The sequence below is a fragment of the Ahaetulla prasina genome, chromosome 4, assembly GCF_028640845.1.
Source record: "Ahaetulla prasina isolate Xishuangbanna chromosome 4, ASM2864084v1, whole genome shotgun sequence".
Taxonomy (NCBI): domain Eukaryota; kingdom Metazoa; phylum Chordata; class Lepidosauria; order Squamata; family Colubridae; genus Ahaetulla; species Ahaetulla prasina.
Genome location: NC_080542.1, coordinates 92,439,152 through 92,459,701, shown reverse-complemented (window position 1 = coordinate 92,459,701; position 20,550 = coordinate 92,439,152). Strand labels below are relative to the sequence as shown.

Sequence of the window (20,550 nt, the reverse complement as noted above, 5' to 3'; positions counted from 1 at the left end):
AATTATAAAATGCTGTAAACTGTATAAAAATCCTTGCACGCTAATTTGTCAGCTGTCCCAGTACCGCATGCTGTTGTTGGTTTTCCTCAGGGTCACCTGTAGTCCGCAATTTTTTTCTCTGGAAATCCATTCCTACTACCACACCACTATCCTGTCAGAGCTGAAGAAGCTAATTGGATGAGAAACGAAAGGTCTTCAAAGAAACAAACAAGAAAGTCCAGTTGCCTCCTGAAAAAGCACCTTTGAGACAACCATGACCTGGTTGATTAAGAATCTCTATAGACTTTTAACTATACAATTTGGGATGAACACCCTTTGAATGGTGTGGGAGTAGGAGTGGATTTCCAGAGGAAAAAACTGCAGAATACAGGAACTAGGAACACCACTCAGGTGACCCTGAGGACACAGATAAATCTCCAAGGGCTTCAACGACCCTCTAAAACAGTGGTCAGCAACCGGTGGTTCGCAAGAAAATTTTGGTGGTCCGTGGAGAAATCTTCATATTTTTTCCGGTGCACCCTGGTGGAGGAGCTGAGGCACAAGTGGGCCGAAGCAGTGATTGCGATGACTGGAAGCTGTGGGAGCAAAGCACTATTTGCACTTGCGCAGCATCTCTTTTGCGGCCGCCAGATTGGCCCCCTGCAAGCTCTCGTATCTTGAGGAGTGTTCACTGAAGCATTGCGGGAAACTTCGCCTGGGCTCCTCAAGAGATGAGAGCTTGCAGGGGGCCAATCTGGCATTCACAATGGAGAGCAAAATCCGGCTGCTCCCTGGACCAGACTCTGTTTACCGCTCCAAGTCCCAACCGGCTGGTGCAAATATACCGAGACAGAATGCTGATGCCATGCAAAATGAAATAAGAGAAAAAGAGAGAGAATGAGAAAGAGAATGAGAGAGAGAGAGAGAATCAGAGAGAATCAGAAAGTGAGTGAGAGAGAATGAGAGAGAATGAGAATGAGAGAGAATGAGAGACCGAGAAAGAGAGAATGAAAGAGAGAGAGAATGAGAGAGAAACAGAATGAAAGAGAATCAGAGAAGAAAGAATCAAAATGAGAGAAAGAGAGTGGGAGAGAGAGAGAGATGAGACAGAATGAGAGGGAGAGAGAGAGAGAATGAGTGGGAGAGGGGAATAGAGAGAGAATGAGAGAATGAGAGAGAAAGAGTGGGAGAGAAAGAGAGATGAGAGAGAATGAGTGGGAGAGAGATGGGGGAGAGAGAGAGAGAAAGAGAGAATGAGAGAGAGAGGAGGGAGAGTGCATGAAAGACCCCATCCTGTCACTTCAGCAAGGGGCACCCTGGATTCGTATTAGCGGTCTGCGGGATTTAAAATTATGAACTTGGTGGTCCCTGAGGTCCAAAAGGTTGGGGACCCCTGCTCCAAAAGGATGCAAATGACCAGCTGTATGCAAGAAGTATAAATCCTTCCATTCCCCACTATCCTGTCAGAACTGAAGAAACTTCTTGGATGAGAAGTGAAATATTTTAAAAGAAAAAAACAAGAAAGTCCAGTTGCCTCCTGAAAAAGCACCTTTGGGACAATCATGACCTGGATGAATGAGAAGCTCTACAGAGTTTCAGCTTCCATTTTATTCCTGGCTTGGAACTGGACCTGATTTTTCTTTCAGCAGAAGCAAATTATATCAAGTATTTCCAGGAAAAGGTACAATACTAATTATGATGGTAAAGCCCAGAATTTGTGATTCTGCTTGCCAAACTGCTTGATTAGCATTGTTCAGGATTCTATTGAAAAACAAAGCACATATCTCTAGTGGAATTATTTGCTCAGACTCATCATAATATGATAGCAGAGAAGTAAAACTAACGTATGAGTCAATTGATCTTCTAGCAATCACCACACTGAAAATTGACAATTTATGTATTTTCCAAATTCAACAGTTTTCTATCTATGGACTCTAAATCAGTTGGATTGTATGGAAAAACTACCTTTAAGCCATATTACATAGACAAAAGGCATTTATCAAAAGGCACTTCAAACTTTTACTGATTATATTACTGAATGATGTAATAATAGCACCAAATATTATTATTTATTATAAATAAATTGGGAAGAAAGCCAAAGGCAAACTAGATTTGTTTTTCTTTTCATTTTTTTTCATTTTGAAAAAAAATACAAATCTCTGCTGTTCCAAAGTGAAAACCATAAAAGAAAACCTATTGCTTTAACTCCACCCAGTTATCCAGATATAAACTCAATCTGATGCAAAAAGGTCAGAAAATGTCAGCAGGCTAGTAACCAGAATGGTGTTCATCTTATACCATAAGAAATAGACAATAAATGTAAAATATAAAACATGATTTTAATTATGTTAAATGTTGCCATTATACAGTGCATTCTATTAATCAGTAAAGCATTCTGCCTTAGTTCATCTCTGCAGATTTTCATATGAAAATCACTTATACTGATTTCATACCATCATGATTCTTTACATGCATACAACTGAAACAATGGTCGCTTTAGAGATCAAAATATTTTACTGTACTTGCCAATCCACTAAAGCAAAATTTTGTGACTGCAGTGCAATATTTGAAATTATCCTAGCACATCAGAGGCAGCAGTATCTGTAGGTTCAGGAGTTTTCAAAAATATTTCTCAATAGAACCTGAAGTGATAATCTTTTTGCATATTTCACTCAAATTTATTTATTTCCATGGATTTAAAGAATGTCTCCCTATGCCTCTGGGCACATTACATTACAAAAGGCAGAAAATAAAGGAACAGATGATGTCCTTTTATTAACAGATGATTCACAAAGAGAAAAGCTATACAAAGCAGTATAAAATATTAAAGACGTTCACCTAGCCCAGCCTTGGGAAAGCTGTGACTTTTCAATGCCTTTTAGAAAAGTTTTGAAAAAGTTACCAAGTAAAAGAGTTTTAAAACAACCTATTTATTCATACTATATGTATGCCTAGCAAATTTTTAGGAATAAGATGTTACACCTGGAAATGTGAGAATGGTTCCTGAAGGTCAAAAAGATTCCCAGATGACAAACCACTATCCTGGCTCCCGTGCCTTAGGCCTTGGCTGATGCCAGACTCTAAAGCTGACTGGACATATGTCCAAGTGGAACTAGCCATTCTTGAATTAGCCAGGTCTCACTAATGCATACTAGATTGCCTCCATAAATAAGGAAGGAACTTATTCTTGACTGACCTGGTGTTCAGCAGCCTTTGAGGGTCCACTGTCCAGGAACTGGGCATGAGAACATTTTGTTAATATACTATGGTTAGCATCTTATCGTTTTTAAATAATAAACTCTTCTTTTTAGTGTTAAGGACTAAAACTTACTTTTTTTTATAAAATTAATTTATCTATTTTATCTTTTTTTTTGGGTTCATAGTTTCCTTGGTACTTTATAAACTTAGACTTGTATCAAATATAGGTCCAATAACTGTAATCGATTTCTCTCCTATGAACAAATGGTGTTTTTTTTCCATAACTTGCAAACAGGTTATATACTAGTAAATTTTATTCATAGTAAACAAGTTTGATGTACATCAGAGGGAATAATCTAGCATATTCCAATGATGCCAATGGGATGAACATTAATGGCAAAAGTGGGGGCTGCCCTAGCATTTTTAAGGCAGGAAGAATGATGTCAAGAGGGCAAAGCTACATCACATTTGAGATCTGAAACAAAATTTTTCTCTTTTTAGTAAAAAGAATATATATATATATTTTTTAAAATGTGGTATGCTTATTTAAGGGACCAAATTACAATTTTCATGGATTGGCATGAGAAAATGTCAGGAAACACTGCTATTGACATCTGTGGCAACTTTGGTTGATGAGAATTCTGGGAGTCATGAAAACAAGGATATCAGCTGATGGCAAAAACATAGGAAAAATCTGAATAACAATGTAGTTTATGAATTGATAAGGTTATATTGCTTTTTTATGATAGCATCAAGAACTGTAGTCAACCCACTTAAAAAAACTTGGCGTGGCAATGATGTAATGGTTGTCAACTTTCTAGAAACAAATCTGGGTTAAATATCATATAGAAATGCTGCCAATGTCTTAAAGCCAGTAAATCACTTCATTGAAAAAGTATGGCCAGTATCCAAAGTAACTCAGAGTATTTACTGATGCAGAATAAAGGGTGCAGCTGATTGTAAAATAAACGGACCACTTATATTTTTGGGAATCCTGCTCCTGAAATGTGTTCAATTCCAAATGTAAGAACAAAAGCAAAGCTTGTCTCTTTTTACTTGCTTTGCCAACCATGAAACAACTTGGAAGCCTTTATTTAATCTAATGTTTGTTAATATGTCTAAATATTGTGGGATGGGGTGGGTATAAAATGTGGCTAAATACATTTAACAAAACGTGGATTATTTCACCAAATTATATTTTTTAAATAATCTAAATTATCTACATCTAATCTATTCTTTCTGTTCAGTTATTAAAAGACCTGTTACTGTATTTTCAGAAATAACAGTTCCAGATCTTCTTAAGACAATGCACACTCACAGTATATTAAACAATGGTTTAATTTTACATTAAAAATAAGCAGTGTCTGAGTTTATTGTATCTTAAAATCAGATTTTGAATAGTACCCAACTGAAAAAAGACTCAGTAATCAAGGACTCAAGGCCATTTATCTTTTTATTATTAAAATGGGAATTATGGAATTAAAGAATGTAGTAAAAATGAAAGGAATGGCTACATTTGTATGTCATATAATTCTTCCCAAAACAGCAATTCCCTGTTTTATGAACCCATAGACTCTCACTCATGTATCTGGCTTTCAGATGCACATTTTTTCTTAGTTATCTCTTTCTACCCTTCACATTTTTGGAACTACAATGATAAATCTTGAATTGCAGTTTTTGGTACCTCAGGGACTAGTTTAGTTCAAAGCTCAAATTATTTTAATTATTTTCAAATTAAAAATTTTCAAATTAATTATTTTCAAATTAAGAATTTTCTCCAATAAATATTTCTCCAATAAATAATAATATAATAAATAAATAATAGTAAGGAGAAAAGGGGAATTTATAATAAAACAAAAGTAAAATACCATACCTACTTTGAAGATAAACTATTCAAGCAGATTATTTCCTACTACAATACTTGTATTAAACCAGAGCTGAAGCTACTCCATTTTCATTTTTACTCATTATCCACCCTGTTAATCACTTCTTCTTCTGCCAACCAACAGCTTTTCTTTGCAGCCTTATCCCTTTTCTTTCTGTTAAGCACAAAAAATTTAATTAATCAGAAAAATCAGATGATTTATAGACTTCCACACCATTAAAATGAATAGAAACCATTATCTGTTATTGCATGAATTGTTTAGTATCAAAGGATAGAGACATGGCAGGTTCTCTAATAGGGATGGGCAGCTACCTACCACAAGAGACAGCTTCACAATCCCTAACATAGTCCATGTGAGCCTGGGCTGATGGGATTAAAGTCCACAAACACACAGAAGGCATCAAATAGCTGGCTCTCTCTGCCATTTATTGTTCCATTAGGCTCCGAGACTAAAAGGAGTTGCTTTTACAATGTACTCAGTGGTGGGATCCAATTATTTTACTACCGGTTCTGTGGGCATGGCTTGGTGAGCATGGCATGGCTTAGTGGGCATGGCAGGGCAAGGATACTGTAAACTCTCCATTCCCCTCCGACTCCAGAGGAAGGTTACTGCAAAATTCCCATTTCCTCCTGATCAGCTGGGACTCAGGAGGAAGAGAATAGATGGGGGGTGGGGCCAGTCAGAGATGATATTTACCATTTTCTAAACTACTCAAAATGTACTGTCCCTACTGACAGTTATCATTGTCTCTACAGTTCTAAGCCATAAGCAGACAACAGATTTCTCTCCTGTGCAGATTTAACAGATTTAACACATTGTTGGAATTATCCTTGGCTATTGCTGGGGGTGGGACGGGTTGGGTGGGACATGATGCTTTAGTACCATCAAAAAAACTTAAATCACTGCAGACAAATGAAAGTATGTGTCATGGTTAGGAAAAAGGTGCAGGGGAGAGAGGCTACCTGAGCAGAGGTAGTCTTAATTCTATATTTATTCAATATTATTTAATTGTCTTCATAGAGTTTAAATTGGGCTAAGCAGGAACCCCAGAGTTTAGCCTTTTCAGCACTTATTTTTAAATTTTATATGAATGCCAGTGATTATCTTATCTATACTTCGAGTGTAAGGTATCTTGAGCACCATAGGAAAAGATGGGGAAAAGCTACGTAAAGGATTACATTGTAAAGTACTTTGCCATTGCATAATTACCTTTAGTGCTGAACACATCTAGAAGCCAAACAATTTGAAAATGGCAAATAAAGGCAGCAGAGCCAAACCAAACTTCTTTAAAAACAAAAATTAAACATTTAAATAACTGAATAGACATCTCATTTCCTATTTATTTTCTACTCCAAAATAAAAACAAAACTTGGCTTTCTAGTCCCTCTTTCGTTTTATTGCAATCTTTTGACACGCTTCTGTATTAAGATAATGCCACTCCTTGGAGGACCCAATTGCCACTCTACTGCAAATATTAGTATAAATTTCATTATGAATTGAATTAATTATATGAAACTACCTGATTCTGTTCCACACAGCTGGACTGAGAAATAATTAGACATTTTTGGAATTAGCAGCAACATCCAGAAATTCCTCAAGATTTCCGTGAAGCTATGGCAAACTAAGTTGATGGTCTATGGAGAAGAACTTGGTGAAGTTGAAATCAAACAAAGAATATTTCAAGGCGACTCATTGTCAACTCTGTTATTTGTACTTTTGATGGCGTCACTAACAAGCATTTTGAACAAAGCAAACTGACTATGAATTGGCAAAAAAAGAATTGAAAAATTCCCATTTGCTCTACTTGGATAATTTAAAACTGTTTGGAAAAACAAAATCTGAATTGAGCTCAGTGCTGAAAAGCACCGAGGAATTTAGCAGAGACATTGAGATGCCATTTGGCATTGACAAATGTGCAACAATTGCTGTTAAGGCAGCAAAAATTGTTGAAGATGATAGATTCTAACTTGACAATGAAGAGTTGAAAAAAGCAATAACACTCGAAGAAGGATACAAATACTTAGGAATATTGGAAGCCTCTGATCTGTTGCACTAATCAAGTCAAGAAAGCTACTTCAACAAAATACATAAAGTGAGTATGGAAAATCTTGAGATCAAAGCTAAGTGGAGGAAATATCATAAAGGCAATTAACACCTGGGCAGTGCCTGTAATACTCAGCTGGAATAATTGATTGTACTCAGCTAGAACTTGATAACTTGGATCTAAAGATAAGAAAACTAATGATAATGCACCATTCTCTGCACACAAATAGTTATGTTGATAAATTGTACTTGCCTAAATCTCAGGGTGGCAGAGGACACTTACAGGTGAAACAAACTGTGAAACAAGAAAAACATACTTAAATGACTACATTAAAAAGTATAAGAGCTTCCGCTGAAAGAGGTGAATAAGGGAAACCTCTTGAAAACAGTGAGATTGAAAGCTGAATATTAAAAGTAAACTATTGAGCATCAGGTTTCTAACTGGAAAAGAAGCCTATACACAGTCAATACCTGAAAGACATTGAGGAAAAGTAGATACAAAGCTAACATGGAGATGATTGAGATCAGGTGTACTGAAGAAAGAAACTGAAGGCTTCATTTTGGCTGCTCAAGAACAAGTCCTGCAGACCAATTCCATGAAAGCAAAAATTCAACACATCAGTAACAACAGCAAATGCCGCTTATGCATCAGAAGCTTTGCCATAAGTTTAAGTCCAAATGCAACAAAAATTACTGGGAATACCAAATTGACAAAGGTGTTGAAAATGAATAGGTGAAAATGAACAATCTTATGGGATTTTCAAATCTAAACAGACAGATATCTGGCCCACAACACGGCTGACATCACTATTGTGGAAAAGAAAAAAGTCTGGTTAATTGATATTGCAATACCATGTGATGCATGAATTGAAGAGAAACAACTAGGACAAATAATGAAATACTGCAAAAGAGGAGGGGGAAGGGGAAGAAGAAGAGGAGGGGGGGAGGAGGAGGAGGAGGAGAAGGAGCAGATCTTTGCTCCACAGCACTGCCACCCCTATGCCTGGCTAGCCTGGCTGCCATGCTAAATAAGTGGAAAACCACAGCTCAGCAATTTAGCACTCTCTTTTATAATTCTAGTTTCTAAAAATTCTTAAGAAGGTAGGTAATCTTTCCATGCTTTCCAGGAAAGACAGGCCTTTACTATAAAAGATACTACAAAGAAAAACTGGACTCATCATTACCTCCAAGCAATTAATCTGATACTTGCTTGTTCTGTGCTTCCAAAAATAAATTTCTCTGCTTCCAGCAATTGCCTGTGCTCTGTGTTCTTTCAAATGAGATTCAGAAATGAATCTAATTTTTCATCCTCCATGTTATTAACTATTAGATGTTAATTATTTTAAATATTTTTTAACAATTCTTTAAATTACTTTTTACAGTTTTGGGTTGGTCTCCTTGTCTTTGGTCTTAGGCAATAAATAAATTTTGATTTGATGATGACATTTGAAGACATTTTAATCTAGAAACTGGTCTTGCTATGCAAATGACCCTTTAAAATTAAATAATGGGTTGTATATCTTCTACTTTAACTGATTGAAATTGAGTAATTCTGAAGTAATTTGGAGCCATGGTGACGCAGTGGTTAGATTGCAAGCTAATTCAGCTCACTGCCAGGAGTTCGATCTTCACCGGCTCAAGGTTGACTCAGCTTTCCAAGGTTGGTAAAATGAGGATCCAGACTATTGGGGGCAACATGTGACTGTAAACTGCTTACAGAATGCTATAAAGTACTGTAAAAAGAGTATATAAGTGCTATTCATATTGCTATTGCTACTTGAAAAGTTCCCAATTCTCCATTTGTATAAAAATTAAATTTAGGTAATGCTATGATCATTGCTACCCACAGCAGTCAGAACACTAGATCCTGAATATGCTTTAAGATAAAATTCCAGGACTACATTCATTTAGTTATGTTTCTAAACTATACAGATATGCTATTTATTTGCTACAAGTAGAATATGCATTTAACCCATCTATATGAGAGCATTTCGGGGAAAATCATCTATTACTTTGAAGATATTTCTGTTTTAGGTAATTTTCTAATTTCATTTTCCATTTGAAGATAATTACAGCTCAGTTAGAGCCTCATATTTTCACTGGTATTTCTATTGCAGTAATTCTATAGAAAAGTCTTTCCTTTGAGATTTTGACTCTGTCATTCAGAGTAACATTATTTCTCAAAATGAATTTATATTTGCTTTGGAATTTTTTAACATTACCGTAGGCATATCTATATAAAATCCCTCTCTTCAAACAACACTGAAATACACATTTTCCTTATGGCTATCACATTTTCTTGTATGCTTCCAACCTGTTATCAATCTTTACTGAGAAGATCAAGAAAGACAGAAATAGCTTACCTAGCATAACTATCTTGTCCTGCAATGGGTTTTACACAAAGACCATTTTATATGTCCTACATTTCATTACTTCGGGCCAGCAAAAAGCATTTTTGTGTATCTCTTGTGCTTTATTCAAGTGAGCATTTGACAGCTCTTTGCAGAATTTTTCAATAAAACACAGGAACTTTATGATAATTGTGCTGAGATTTTTTGGCAGATAAGTTAATATGAACAGGATTTTCTAAAGGAAAAAAGGGTAGAACATATTGCAAGATAAAAATTGCCAAACCCATAATGATGTAATGAATAAAAGAAAAACGAACCTCAAGTATTTCAGTATGTGCTTTTGTTATTTAAAATATCCATTTCATAAATTAGAAGTCAGAAACCATAACTTTTTGAAATGTTAATTAGCCAAACCAGGGCCTATGTATTTCATGTATATGCAGCACACCGCATTACACAGGTACTTCTGTCTTACTGTTCTGTCCCACCTTCACCTCCGTCCGAGTGATGGCTTAATTAGCCAGCACTATCAGCTCTGGCAGCAGAATAGCAAGCATCTGCCAAGTGTCTCTGTTATCTCCCTCGATGCCGATGAGTCACCCAGGAACAAACTTCAACTCTTAGTTAATCAGTTGATTTGCCTGCTACGAAGAGGCACAGCAGTTCTTGCTGCCTTTATATCCTGTGGGTGTGGCTCCATGACTCAGCACTTCCTAGGCCTGCTCCACCCCTGCTTCTGTTGTTCACTCCTCTCCTGCCTACGAAACCTAGAATCCAATCAAGCCTGATTGCCATCAGCTGGGTCTGAAGGTGTGGCCTGGGGGGGGGGAGAGTCAGGGACAGAGGCCTCGTTATTTCTTCCACCTGGCCTGCCTCTGGCTCCTGAAGCTGAGCCAGGGAAGCCGGTGCTCCCAAGGTAAGTCCTGACGGCCCTTCCCCCTCACTTTCCAAGTCACTTTCTGGCAGGAGGCCCGGCTCGGGGGTGTGTGTGCAGACACAACACTTACCATTACTAGTTCTTGCAAATTAGTAACTTAGGCAACATCTTTTTTATAAGAGAGATATAAACAGTTTTTTGATACCTAACTCTATTTTGCATTACTCTTAAAACATGTTATCATTTCCCGCTGTTCAGGGTTTAACAGAAAGTTTTCATCAAGCTATAAATTTTACCTTCCCAAAACTTTTCCTAATAAGTATGAAAATTGAATTAATATGCAATAATAATCCCAATACATTAATCTAATGGCAATTTTAGAAGTTGACAAGATTGTTTAATGATACATAGGGTATTAATTTGTCAGTATTAAACCACATTTTGTTAATCAATTATTATATCTTTAAGGAAATCAAATGAAATATCTTGAAAAAGAGGCTTGATATCTTCATGATATTGTGACATTGTGGCATCATGATATTGTGATATCATATGTCATCTACATACCAAGTAATATTAATAAAAGGTTTTTTAAATTTATTTATCATCTGTATGTTTCTGTGTTGCTTCTGTTTACTATATAGATTTAATATCATAAATATGCATTATATGGTTCATTAGTTGGATTTTTATGAGACCAGAAAATTCAATACTAAAGTAGATAAATAAAAAAAAAATTTCAGAAGAAATGGCAAATCATTTCTGAACTGCTGCCCCAAAAGTACATGGACAAGTTCACCTTAAGAGATTGAGCTTTTTATAGAATGAAAATAAAGGACGGATTTAAAAAATATCTAATAATTTTTTATTTCTTTGCTAAATTTATTTGCGGCCTATCTCACCATGGGACTACTCTAGGCAACATACACAAATATCAAGGACTACTGTATGATGTGCATTATTCAGTATTCAATGTTGAATTGAAATTTATTTTTGGTCAATTTAATGTAGCATTGCTAAGAAAAATCAAGTTAATAACCTAATCTAGATTTGCATTCATAGTAAAGAAAGTTATGAACTTTTAAAAAAAATCCATCTGTGTCGTGTCCCACTCCTCCGATGAAGTCCGTATCAAACGTGCCTCTGCAGCTCTGCCAAAGTCCTATCAGAGTTCTCAAGGCAGGCTGGAGACCAGGAAGTGACTTCAGCAATCCAAGTTAGACTTTGCCTGACTCAGAGAATGCCAGAAAGCAGATCCTTTATATAGGCCATGGGGTGTGGCTCCATGACTCAGCACTTATCCAGGCCTGCCCCTTCCTTTTGCTGATGTCGCCTCTCAACTCTCCGGAAGTGAGGATCTCTCCAGCCTCCAGCTGTTGGCAATCCTAGCTCATGACTGGCCTCACATTCTTCAGGCTCACATGCTGTGGGGGAGGGGTTTAGTTGCTCCGTTTGCCTGGGCATGGTGCCAGGACTGGGGGCTGAAGGCACGTCAAGCCCTTCATCTTGCTCAGCCTGTCCGGGCATGGTGCCAGGGCTGGGGCCTGGAGGCATGCTAGGACATTCTTCCGAACTATCAGCATCCAGCAGGAGATAAGAGGGGCCCGGCTGCGGCAGGGGGAGCGGGCGAGACACAACAATCTGCTAAAAGATCTCTGGCCTACCGCATTTTTCAGTGTATAAGACGCACTGGAGTATAAGACACACCTTAATTTTGGGGGAGGAAAACAAGAAAAAAAGAATTCTGCCTCTGCCTACCAGCATCAGGATCAGCGGCATCCTCACTCCATTCAGATTTTGATAACGGGAGCGGCCTGGGGAAGCCTGGAGGTCGGGACTTGCTTGGCGAAGCAGGTGCTGCACAGGGAGCAAAAGGCAAGCTGCTGCCACCCAAAAACACTGTTGCCACGATCTCCGCCACCTGGAGATCTCTGCTGCCTCCCCAGTTCCAAAAATGGGGTGTGCAAAGAAAGAGCATCGCAATTTTTGGGCGGTTTCAGACAGCAGAGATCGCAGAAACAGTTTTCGGGTGGCAGTGCCTTGCCTTACACCTCCTGCGGCGCGCCCAGCAAGCCACCAGTTCTCCATTGAGGCTGAGGCATCGGTCAGACATGGGTTGCTACAGCCGGATCTGCCTAGAGATTGAGTCATAGTTTTTTGATCACGCCCCTTCCTCCTTCCTGTTGGGCCCAGTTTTGACTCAGTTGGCCTGAGAGAAACATCTCTAGCAGATCTGGCTTCCAGCCCATTTCTGTTCAATTCTTTCAAGTCATTGTAAGTTTTTTGACCAAAAAAATTCTTTTTTCTAATCAGGAAACATACCGGTCTACCACGCTTACTTCAGTCTAGCAGAGCCATACTGGTCTAATTGCCTTTTTTGGGAGCGCACCAGTCTACCTTCTTTAAAAATAGAGGCACCGGACTACTAGCCGCCTACAGTGCTGATCAGCTGTAGTGTGGCCCTTTGAAGTGCCGCAGCAGATGCAAGACCGTTTTCATGAGGACACGCGGCTGCGCAAATTGCATCAGGGAGGAAAACACGATTCATGGAGGTAATGCTCTTGTGAAGTGGCCACTTCTGCATGCATCGCCTCCATGCAGTGCGTTTTCCACTCTAATGCAATTTGCACAGCCACGCGTCCTCAGGAAAATGCACCCGTAGGGATTTTAGGCCAGTTCCAAGCAGCACCCTAACGCTGCCTGAAACCGTCAGAAAATGCAACGCACAGAAGCCGACAACCGCCGAAGGGTGGGGGCAGGCAGATGAATGGGGCTACATTCGGTGTATAAGACACACCCAGATTTTCACCCTCTTTTAGGGGGTAAAAAGGTGTGTCTTATATACCGAAAAATAAGGTAGGTTAAATCTGTCATAGTAAAAATAATTTTAGGCATTTTTTGAATAGATAATTGAACTTTGAGAACAAAAAAACCTGATTCTCTATTAACTGTTACCATACCTAGTTCAAATCAGTAAATTTAAAATAAAATATCCTTCAGACTTTTAGAAACATTTTCATAAGATTTTGTAAGCATCTCATTAATTTTACTGGCGCCTGAGTAACAGTTAATTCTCAGTAGACAATGCAGCAATTACACTATTTTCTTTTATGTGGAGCTCAAGGTGGAATTAAAGAGCTAGTTTATAAAACATTTTTGGCAAGACCAAAAAACAACCCATCTGCACAATAAACCAACATGCTTAGATAAATACTTTTTAACTACAGGTTGTCCTTGACTTACAATTGCAGTTTGGACCAGACTTTGTTTATCCAAGTAAACACTCAAATTACTATCTATTCACTCACAGTAATATTGAAAGGGAGTTTCAAATCTTTGACAAATAAAATTCCAAGTATTATTTTTAAATCTTTCATGACATGATGTACCATTTCAAGCTGATAATTATTTTTTAGTTTACATATTTTAAAGTGTGCATTACTATTGTTTGATTAATAAATATTCTTCCCCTAAATTAAAAAAAGAGAGAGAAATGAGCTACTACTCATTTTTATACATATTAAGATTTATGAACAATATTTCTATCAAAATAAAAGAAAAAGAATAAAAGAATAACAGAGTTGGAAGGGACCTTGGAGGTCGTCTAGCACAACCCTCTGCTTAGGCAGGAAACCCTACACCACTTTAGACAAATATATCATATTGATTATATTTAATATTTCTAGTATTTACTTTTTTAAAAAGAGCAAATTATGATGGCTATAAATTATTTCAAACAATTCTGTCCCACAAACCGGTTTAAAATAGTACAGTTAGGACAACAATCATTTTTCATCTTTCTATTCTTTTTATTATCTACTTGCAAACTAAAATGAAAATATTAAGGTTCAGATTCATAGATCATAAAATTAGTTTAATTCATTATGTGATTTCCATGGCAATTTATTAAAAATGATAGCACACTGTTATTTGAAAATACTATTGGGAGGCTATTGGGAGGCTGTCACATAGGTTAGTCTTCTTTTGAAAAAATTTAGTGAAAGTACACATTTTAGTCATTTTAATAGCAATCAACTTCAGTTATTTTATTTAAGATTACACATTCCTTTAAAGGAGATAATATAGCAAATCATAATACATCAATTTTATTCAAAGTAAAGTGCCTTCATAATATCATGGGCACAGCTGACCATTTTTCTTAACAATTTTTCCCTACTTTACAATCTAACTTACTTTCTTGACTGTCATCTTCATCCAAATACAAACTTGGTTTGATTTTGCTTTTCTTGTGAAGTTTGTCAAGGCATGGTAAGTACTAATTTCTAGTCAAGCATTTCTCTCAAAATATCTGTCCAACATATTTAGCATTTATTTTAATATGTCAGAAAAATATATGTTATTATTTTTCCTTAGCTTCCTTAGCAATTATGTAAGAAAAATATACTCAAATCTCAAATGTAATGCAGCCCTATGTAGAAGTTCAAATGTATATGCATGTGTGTGCATATACACAAACATAGTCACCCACATGTATACTCATCACAACATTTCCTTAAGCAATGGAAAAAAATGTAGCAAATTGATAAAAATGCCATAGTAAAATTTGTTATGCAAGAGTCCTTGATGTTTGTAAGAAATGTATCAGTAATGAATCACAAGTCAATGACTGAATGCTACCTTTGTATGCAGAAGATTCCAGGATCAATTTGTCTTCTAGGATTGCCCTTGACTTTGGATAGATTCACCAGTGACCGCACTTAACACAAGGGCAGTTTCCCCACACTGTAGATCTGTCAACTATCTACAGAAATTTATCTAGCTTCTTTATTCATGTAATGCTTGAAATATGGTAGCCTCTGTGTCCAAACATCCCCTGTGACAGCACTGAAAAAATATACACCATCTTACTGTGAGGGTTTATAGATACATAGAGAAAAGCTTCAGAGAGACCTCTCAGAATTCATGGGGTCAGCTGGGATCTATCACTTCCCCAAGGCAGAGCAGTCTACTTAACAAAGTTTTCTTAAGTATGGTTAAAGGAAAGGAAGAACAATGTAATATATGTCATCTTGCTATGTTAATATTTTCTAATATTAGTAATATTTATAGAGCAGTAAAATAAGAGCATTTGTACTCAATGAAGTACATTATGGTATTTTTCCTTGCTAGCTTTAAACTTACTTATTGACTTTAGCATATGTAGAGTGTAATTTCAAGTTATATTAAGTATGTACAAGCCAACTGGCTCAAGCCAATGGCAGTCCCAATTCCATACAAGACTGGAGTGTGATCCCAATGCTTTAGGACCAGACTCAGCCACTATCAGGCCAATAACCTGAAAGGTTGGAGGCTTGGAGCTATATGACTAACAAAATAAAAGAAGAGGTGACTTTTGACTTTGAGGGAACTTAAAACTTGAATAATTCTGGTCCATATTGTCTTCTGGATATAGCCTGACTAGAACACTGGTATGATACTTTATATAAAAGATACAGAAACAATATCACTTATGGACTTTTTTTCTGAAAATAAAAGAAAAAAATGAACTGCTGATTTATAGTTTAGAAAGGGTAGAATATAGTAATAGGGAAATTTTAATGTAATCTTAGAGAGAGTAAAATATAAATTACTTATAACTGTTAAGAAGATTAAAAGGCATTTATCTATTATTTTTTCTTTTCTAATTTTCTTTATTTTTCACTTTTTTATTCTATATTTTATCTTTAATTTAGAATCTGCATTGTTTTTACTCTTAGATGTTTCCAAAGTAAAAATACTTTGTGCCTGTGTTTGTGTTAGATAGGCAAAGGGTTTTTTTTACTCTGAAACAGACATATTTCTATATGGCATTAGCAATTCCATGTTCATAATAAAAAACAACCTGCAGTCCTTTTATAGTGCTTACAGACAATACTGTTCAATTATATCCACACAGTCTAATAGGGTAGATAATGTGAACTGAGGGTTAGTTAATGATTTTTCATTTTGTTTTTTTAAGATCTAGGGCTTTGTAATAGTAAATGGGTGGATTGTGTGATGTTAATTTCTTTAAAACATAGGTGAGCTCCATGCACTGGGCGAAGTTAATCCGTGGCGATAATATAAGTTATTTAAGCTTCTTTTATTCCTTTGAAAGTTGGTGAAGAGCTAGGTGACCCCCCTCATCCAAATTCAAAATTATTTATTGAGGATACCCGTCACAGAACCAGACTACAGAAGGATGGCGGAAGCCGGGTAAAGAGACACTAAAGAGCCTACGAATTAACATGGCAAGGAAAACACCCTTCCCTATCCACGAAGAATTTCTCTCTCAAATCCCCAAAAGTGGGATGGGATAGGGTTGCAATCCACCAAAGCCACTGAGAAAGGAAGACGCCCTGCGTAAACTCACTCCTAGGCATGACACATATTCCTTTGCTGGAGGTCAGAAATTTGCTTCCCCCACTCACGAAAAGAGGGCGGAGGGCTGGGAAGCTTCGCCGAAAACCAAACTCAAGCATCCTGTAAGAAAAGATTAAGCGAGAAAAGCCGCCGAGCCTTTGTTTTTACCCTCCTCCTCCTCCTCCATCCCGCCTTCGCCGCTGGCGCTGCAATTCAACGGGAGCGTCTCCCTCGCTTCTAAGCGACGCGCCACGCTGATGGCTGGTGCAGGAGCTCCGCGCTGTCTCTTTTCGACAAATGGCCGCAGGTAGGATGAAAGCTCTAGGCAGCAGAGCCATGCAAAAGACAAGCTCAGCGTAAGCCCCGCCCACTCAGCTCATGGCACGCGGAAGCTGGTGAGCCCTCCCGCTGCTGTTGCATCTTCTGGACAAAGCAGATTAGAAATATCTGACATAAGGGGTCAAGCAGAGAGCCTGGAGTGAGGGCCTCAGGAACGGGGGGTTGCTGCGTGTAGAATTGGTGGTGGTGGTGAGTTTCAGTGCTTGATTGCAGTGAAGCTAGGATGGAGGGAGTGTATTAGTTAATGTAGTGGGACAAGTAGATCTCTATATCTTATGCAACATTTATTTATTGAGAGAGAGAAAGAGAAGAGGTTTCCCTTTCCAGTTGTGTCCAACTCTACCAAATAGTGCTCATCTCCATTTCTTGTTTCTTGGCCAAAGGAACCAGATTGTCTGAAGTCATTTTCCATGATCACCTGGCCAGCACAGAAATATGTGTGGAAACTCATACCTTTTAATCTACTCACATTTCCATGCTTTTGATCTGCTAGGTGGGCAGGAGCTGGGGCACCGGAACAGGAGCTCACTCTCTCCTGCGCCATTCAGATCTCAAACCCGGGCTGTCACTTCTAGCTGACAAGCTCAGCGTCTTTAACCACTGAGCCATCATGCCCCCCCCCAAAATATATATACATATATACATACATTTTTTAATATAGTAATTTAAGCTGTGATTTTCCTCTTCCAGTTTGTTTCACCTGTTAAGAGGCCTCTACCACCCCGAGATCTAGGCAAGTACAATTTATCAACATAATTATTTGTGTCCATTATCATTAGTTTGCTTGTCTTTAGATCCAAGTTATCAAGTTCTAGCTGAGTACAGTCAATTATTCCAGCTGAGTATAGTATTACAGGCACTGCCCAGGTTTTAATTCCCTTTATGATATTTCCTCCACTTAGCTTTGATCTCAAAATTTTCCATACTCACTTGCCATAGCTTCATGGAAGTCTTCAGGAATTTCTGGATGTTGCTGCTAATTCCAAAAATGTCTAAGCATTTCTAAATCCAGCTGTGTGGAACAGAATCAAATGCTTTCTTATAATCAGTTCTGGCCCCGAACAAATAAGTTTGTCTTTTCTTTGAATTCTTCAAAACCAGTTTATCAATCACCAATTGGTCTTTGGTTTCTCTCGAATTTTTCCAGTACCCTTTCTGCTATATAGGCAGCAAATTCTTATTTTCTAGATTTCCATAAATTTGGTTTGCAATAATGCCTGTAAGTAATGTGTATGCTGTGGGCAGGCAAGTGATTGGCCTTTAATTTTCAGGTTTATTTCTCTTTTCTGCAACCTTTTGAATCAAAAAAATTCTTCCAGATGTTAGCCATTTTTCACTTTCTAGTGTTTCCAAAACCTGATTTATCTGGTTTGCTGTTCCATGCAATTCATTTAAACCAGGGGCACTGACATGATGATGATGATGATGATGTCAAGAACTGGAATACTCCTGGTTTAGATGAGGGTCATGGAATCTGGCTGAAATCACTAACAAGTTTGCACAATAATAATTAAATTTTAAATAATAATTACATTTTATAATACACATACAAAAGAAGCATCATAATGCCACAACATTCTTGTCATCATTTTGTTTTTCCCCCCCACTCCCCTGACAAATGTTGTTGAAGATACAACATGGGCAATGCAAAGATATATATACTACTTTCTATATCATTTCAGTCTACAGTTATGTCTTTTTTGAAAATTTACTTCAGTCTATGACCTGGTACAAGAAATGTTACTTTAATTGATGTCAGTGAAAGGATTTTTTAAAATTTGTGGCTATGATCATTTACCACAGTACAATACTATTAATATTAGATATTTTATCTCACTTTTAAAATTCAAGGCAGAGTTAATCGAATAGTATAAAATAATACATAATATGCTGCAACTCAAAATCTATTCAATGGAAAATTCTCTTGTTCATAACCAATGTCTAAATTAGAACTGTAACCCATGACAATATTATTAGGATTGTGTATTGCTTCTTAAAAGATCCAGCTGCTTTAAAGAGCTGCAGCTCATATACATGAACATATAGTTGGTAAGATTTCCCTCTGGGGCATCTACAAATAGCTATTATGTTTCATTTAGAAGGCAACATGACTGAAGTTTCCCAGTTTGATTAGAAGAGAATATTTGAATGGCAAAAATGAAAGCAATTTCCAGTGGTTGGTTATCTCTGACAAAGACAGTTGCTTTTCTACATTTGATAATACTTTAATGCTTTCCACAACTGCAGTTGGAATGTTACATCAATGGGGTTGATATACCAGTTTTCATTACTTTTAAAAGAGAAAGATGGAAAATAAAGGGAATTTGATGATTATATGTAGCATGGATATTTATTTATTTATTTATTTATTTATTTATTTATTTATTTATTTATTTTAGTCAAAAGATTTCTTATTGCTACCCATCATATGGAGCATGATCCTGAACAACTTGCAAATTATCAAAACAGTAGAAAAAAAACATAAAAAGTAACACAAAATTCTGAACTCTACCAAAGCAACATGTCCCTTCATGTCCACAAATAATTGTCCAGGGCTTTACTGGGTTCCAGCTATGCTCTACTCCAGTACTTGTGGCTACAGTCAGACTTCCAGGGCTTTTTAGTGCCTAGGAGGGTAAGGGGCTGCTAGAGAAAAGGGGATTTCAAATTTAAGGGACAGATAACCTGTTTTTGTTAGAAGATCAGCAATTTCAAATCTGATCTCCTGAAAAGCTTTTTAATAGATAGCTGCTCAGATTTGATAACATGCTAATTTGTAACTTATTAATTAGATCTCAAACATCCCTGTTTCTTATGACCAAACTACCCAGTAGATTCATACTTAAAGGATTCTGTTCCAGTTTGAATCTTGGTCCAGACTGATGGCTAATACCATCATTTCTGCTGGAAGCTTTATTTTCAGTTTAGCTATAGTATTAAGGGGAAAAACAAGCCTTCAAGACTGCATAGGTGAAACTCTGTAAAAACTGTGGGTCATTTATTTTTTCATGGACTGGGATTCATCTGTCATCCTATCTTTTAGGTCTTTAAAGGGCAGAGCTGGCTTGACAGTTCCACAAGTTTCCCTCATAAACTAGATTTTCCCCCTCATGACAAGATAGGCTTATACTTAGAATAACTTTATTGTCACTTTAAATGTACACTAATCGACATAAAATGAAATTTTGTTGCATACAGCTCTCAAAGGGTCACCACCATATACACTACATATACATGATACCCTGTTTCCCCCAAAATAAGACATCCTCTGATAATAAGCCCAATCGGGCTTTTGAGCACATGGCAATAAAACGAAGCAGTTATTTCAGGGTTCAAAAAAATATGTCAGGATCTTATTTTTGGGAAAACATGATAAATAAATAAATATGCATATACTCACATACTAACATATTGTATGACACAGACACATATATTGTATGACAACAACACAGTCTAGTACGAATGTAAACATGTACATGGCAAGAAAAACTAATCTTGTGAGTTTACCAGATGGATGGCATAGGGAACAAAGCTG

General features: G+C 37.1%; 1 protein-coding gene across 9 annotated transcripts in view; it reads right to left on the bottom strand.

The window, feature by feature from the left end:
- Positions 1 to 17,049, bottom strand: part of GADL1 (glutamate decarboxylase like 1) — a 126,109-nt gene extending 109,060 nt beyond the window's left edge. For 7 of the 9 annotated variants that reach the window (XR_009154926.1, XM_058181190.1, XM_058181198.1 and 4 more), the window contains exon 1: positions 16,845 to 16,978. Coding sequence is in view for 6 of the 9 variants with exons in the window: in XM_058181190.1 (XP_058037173.1) it covers positions 16,845 to 16,863 (19 nt within the window). In the remaining 3 variants the exon portion in view is untranslated. Of the gene's footprint in view, positions 1 to 5,050; positions 5,217 to 14,528; positions 14,792 to 16,844 lie in introns of those variants that run through there. The other 2 variants (XM_058181191.1, XM_058181192.1) reach the window with 2 other exon arrangements.
- Positions 17,050 to 20,550: the final 3,501 nt, after the last annotated feature.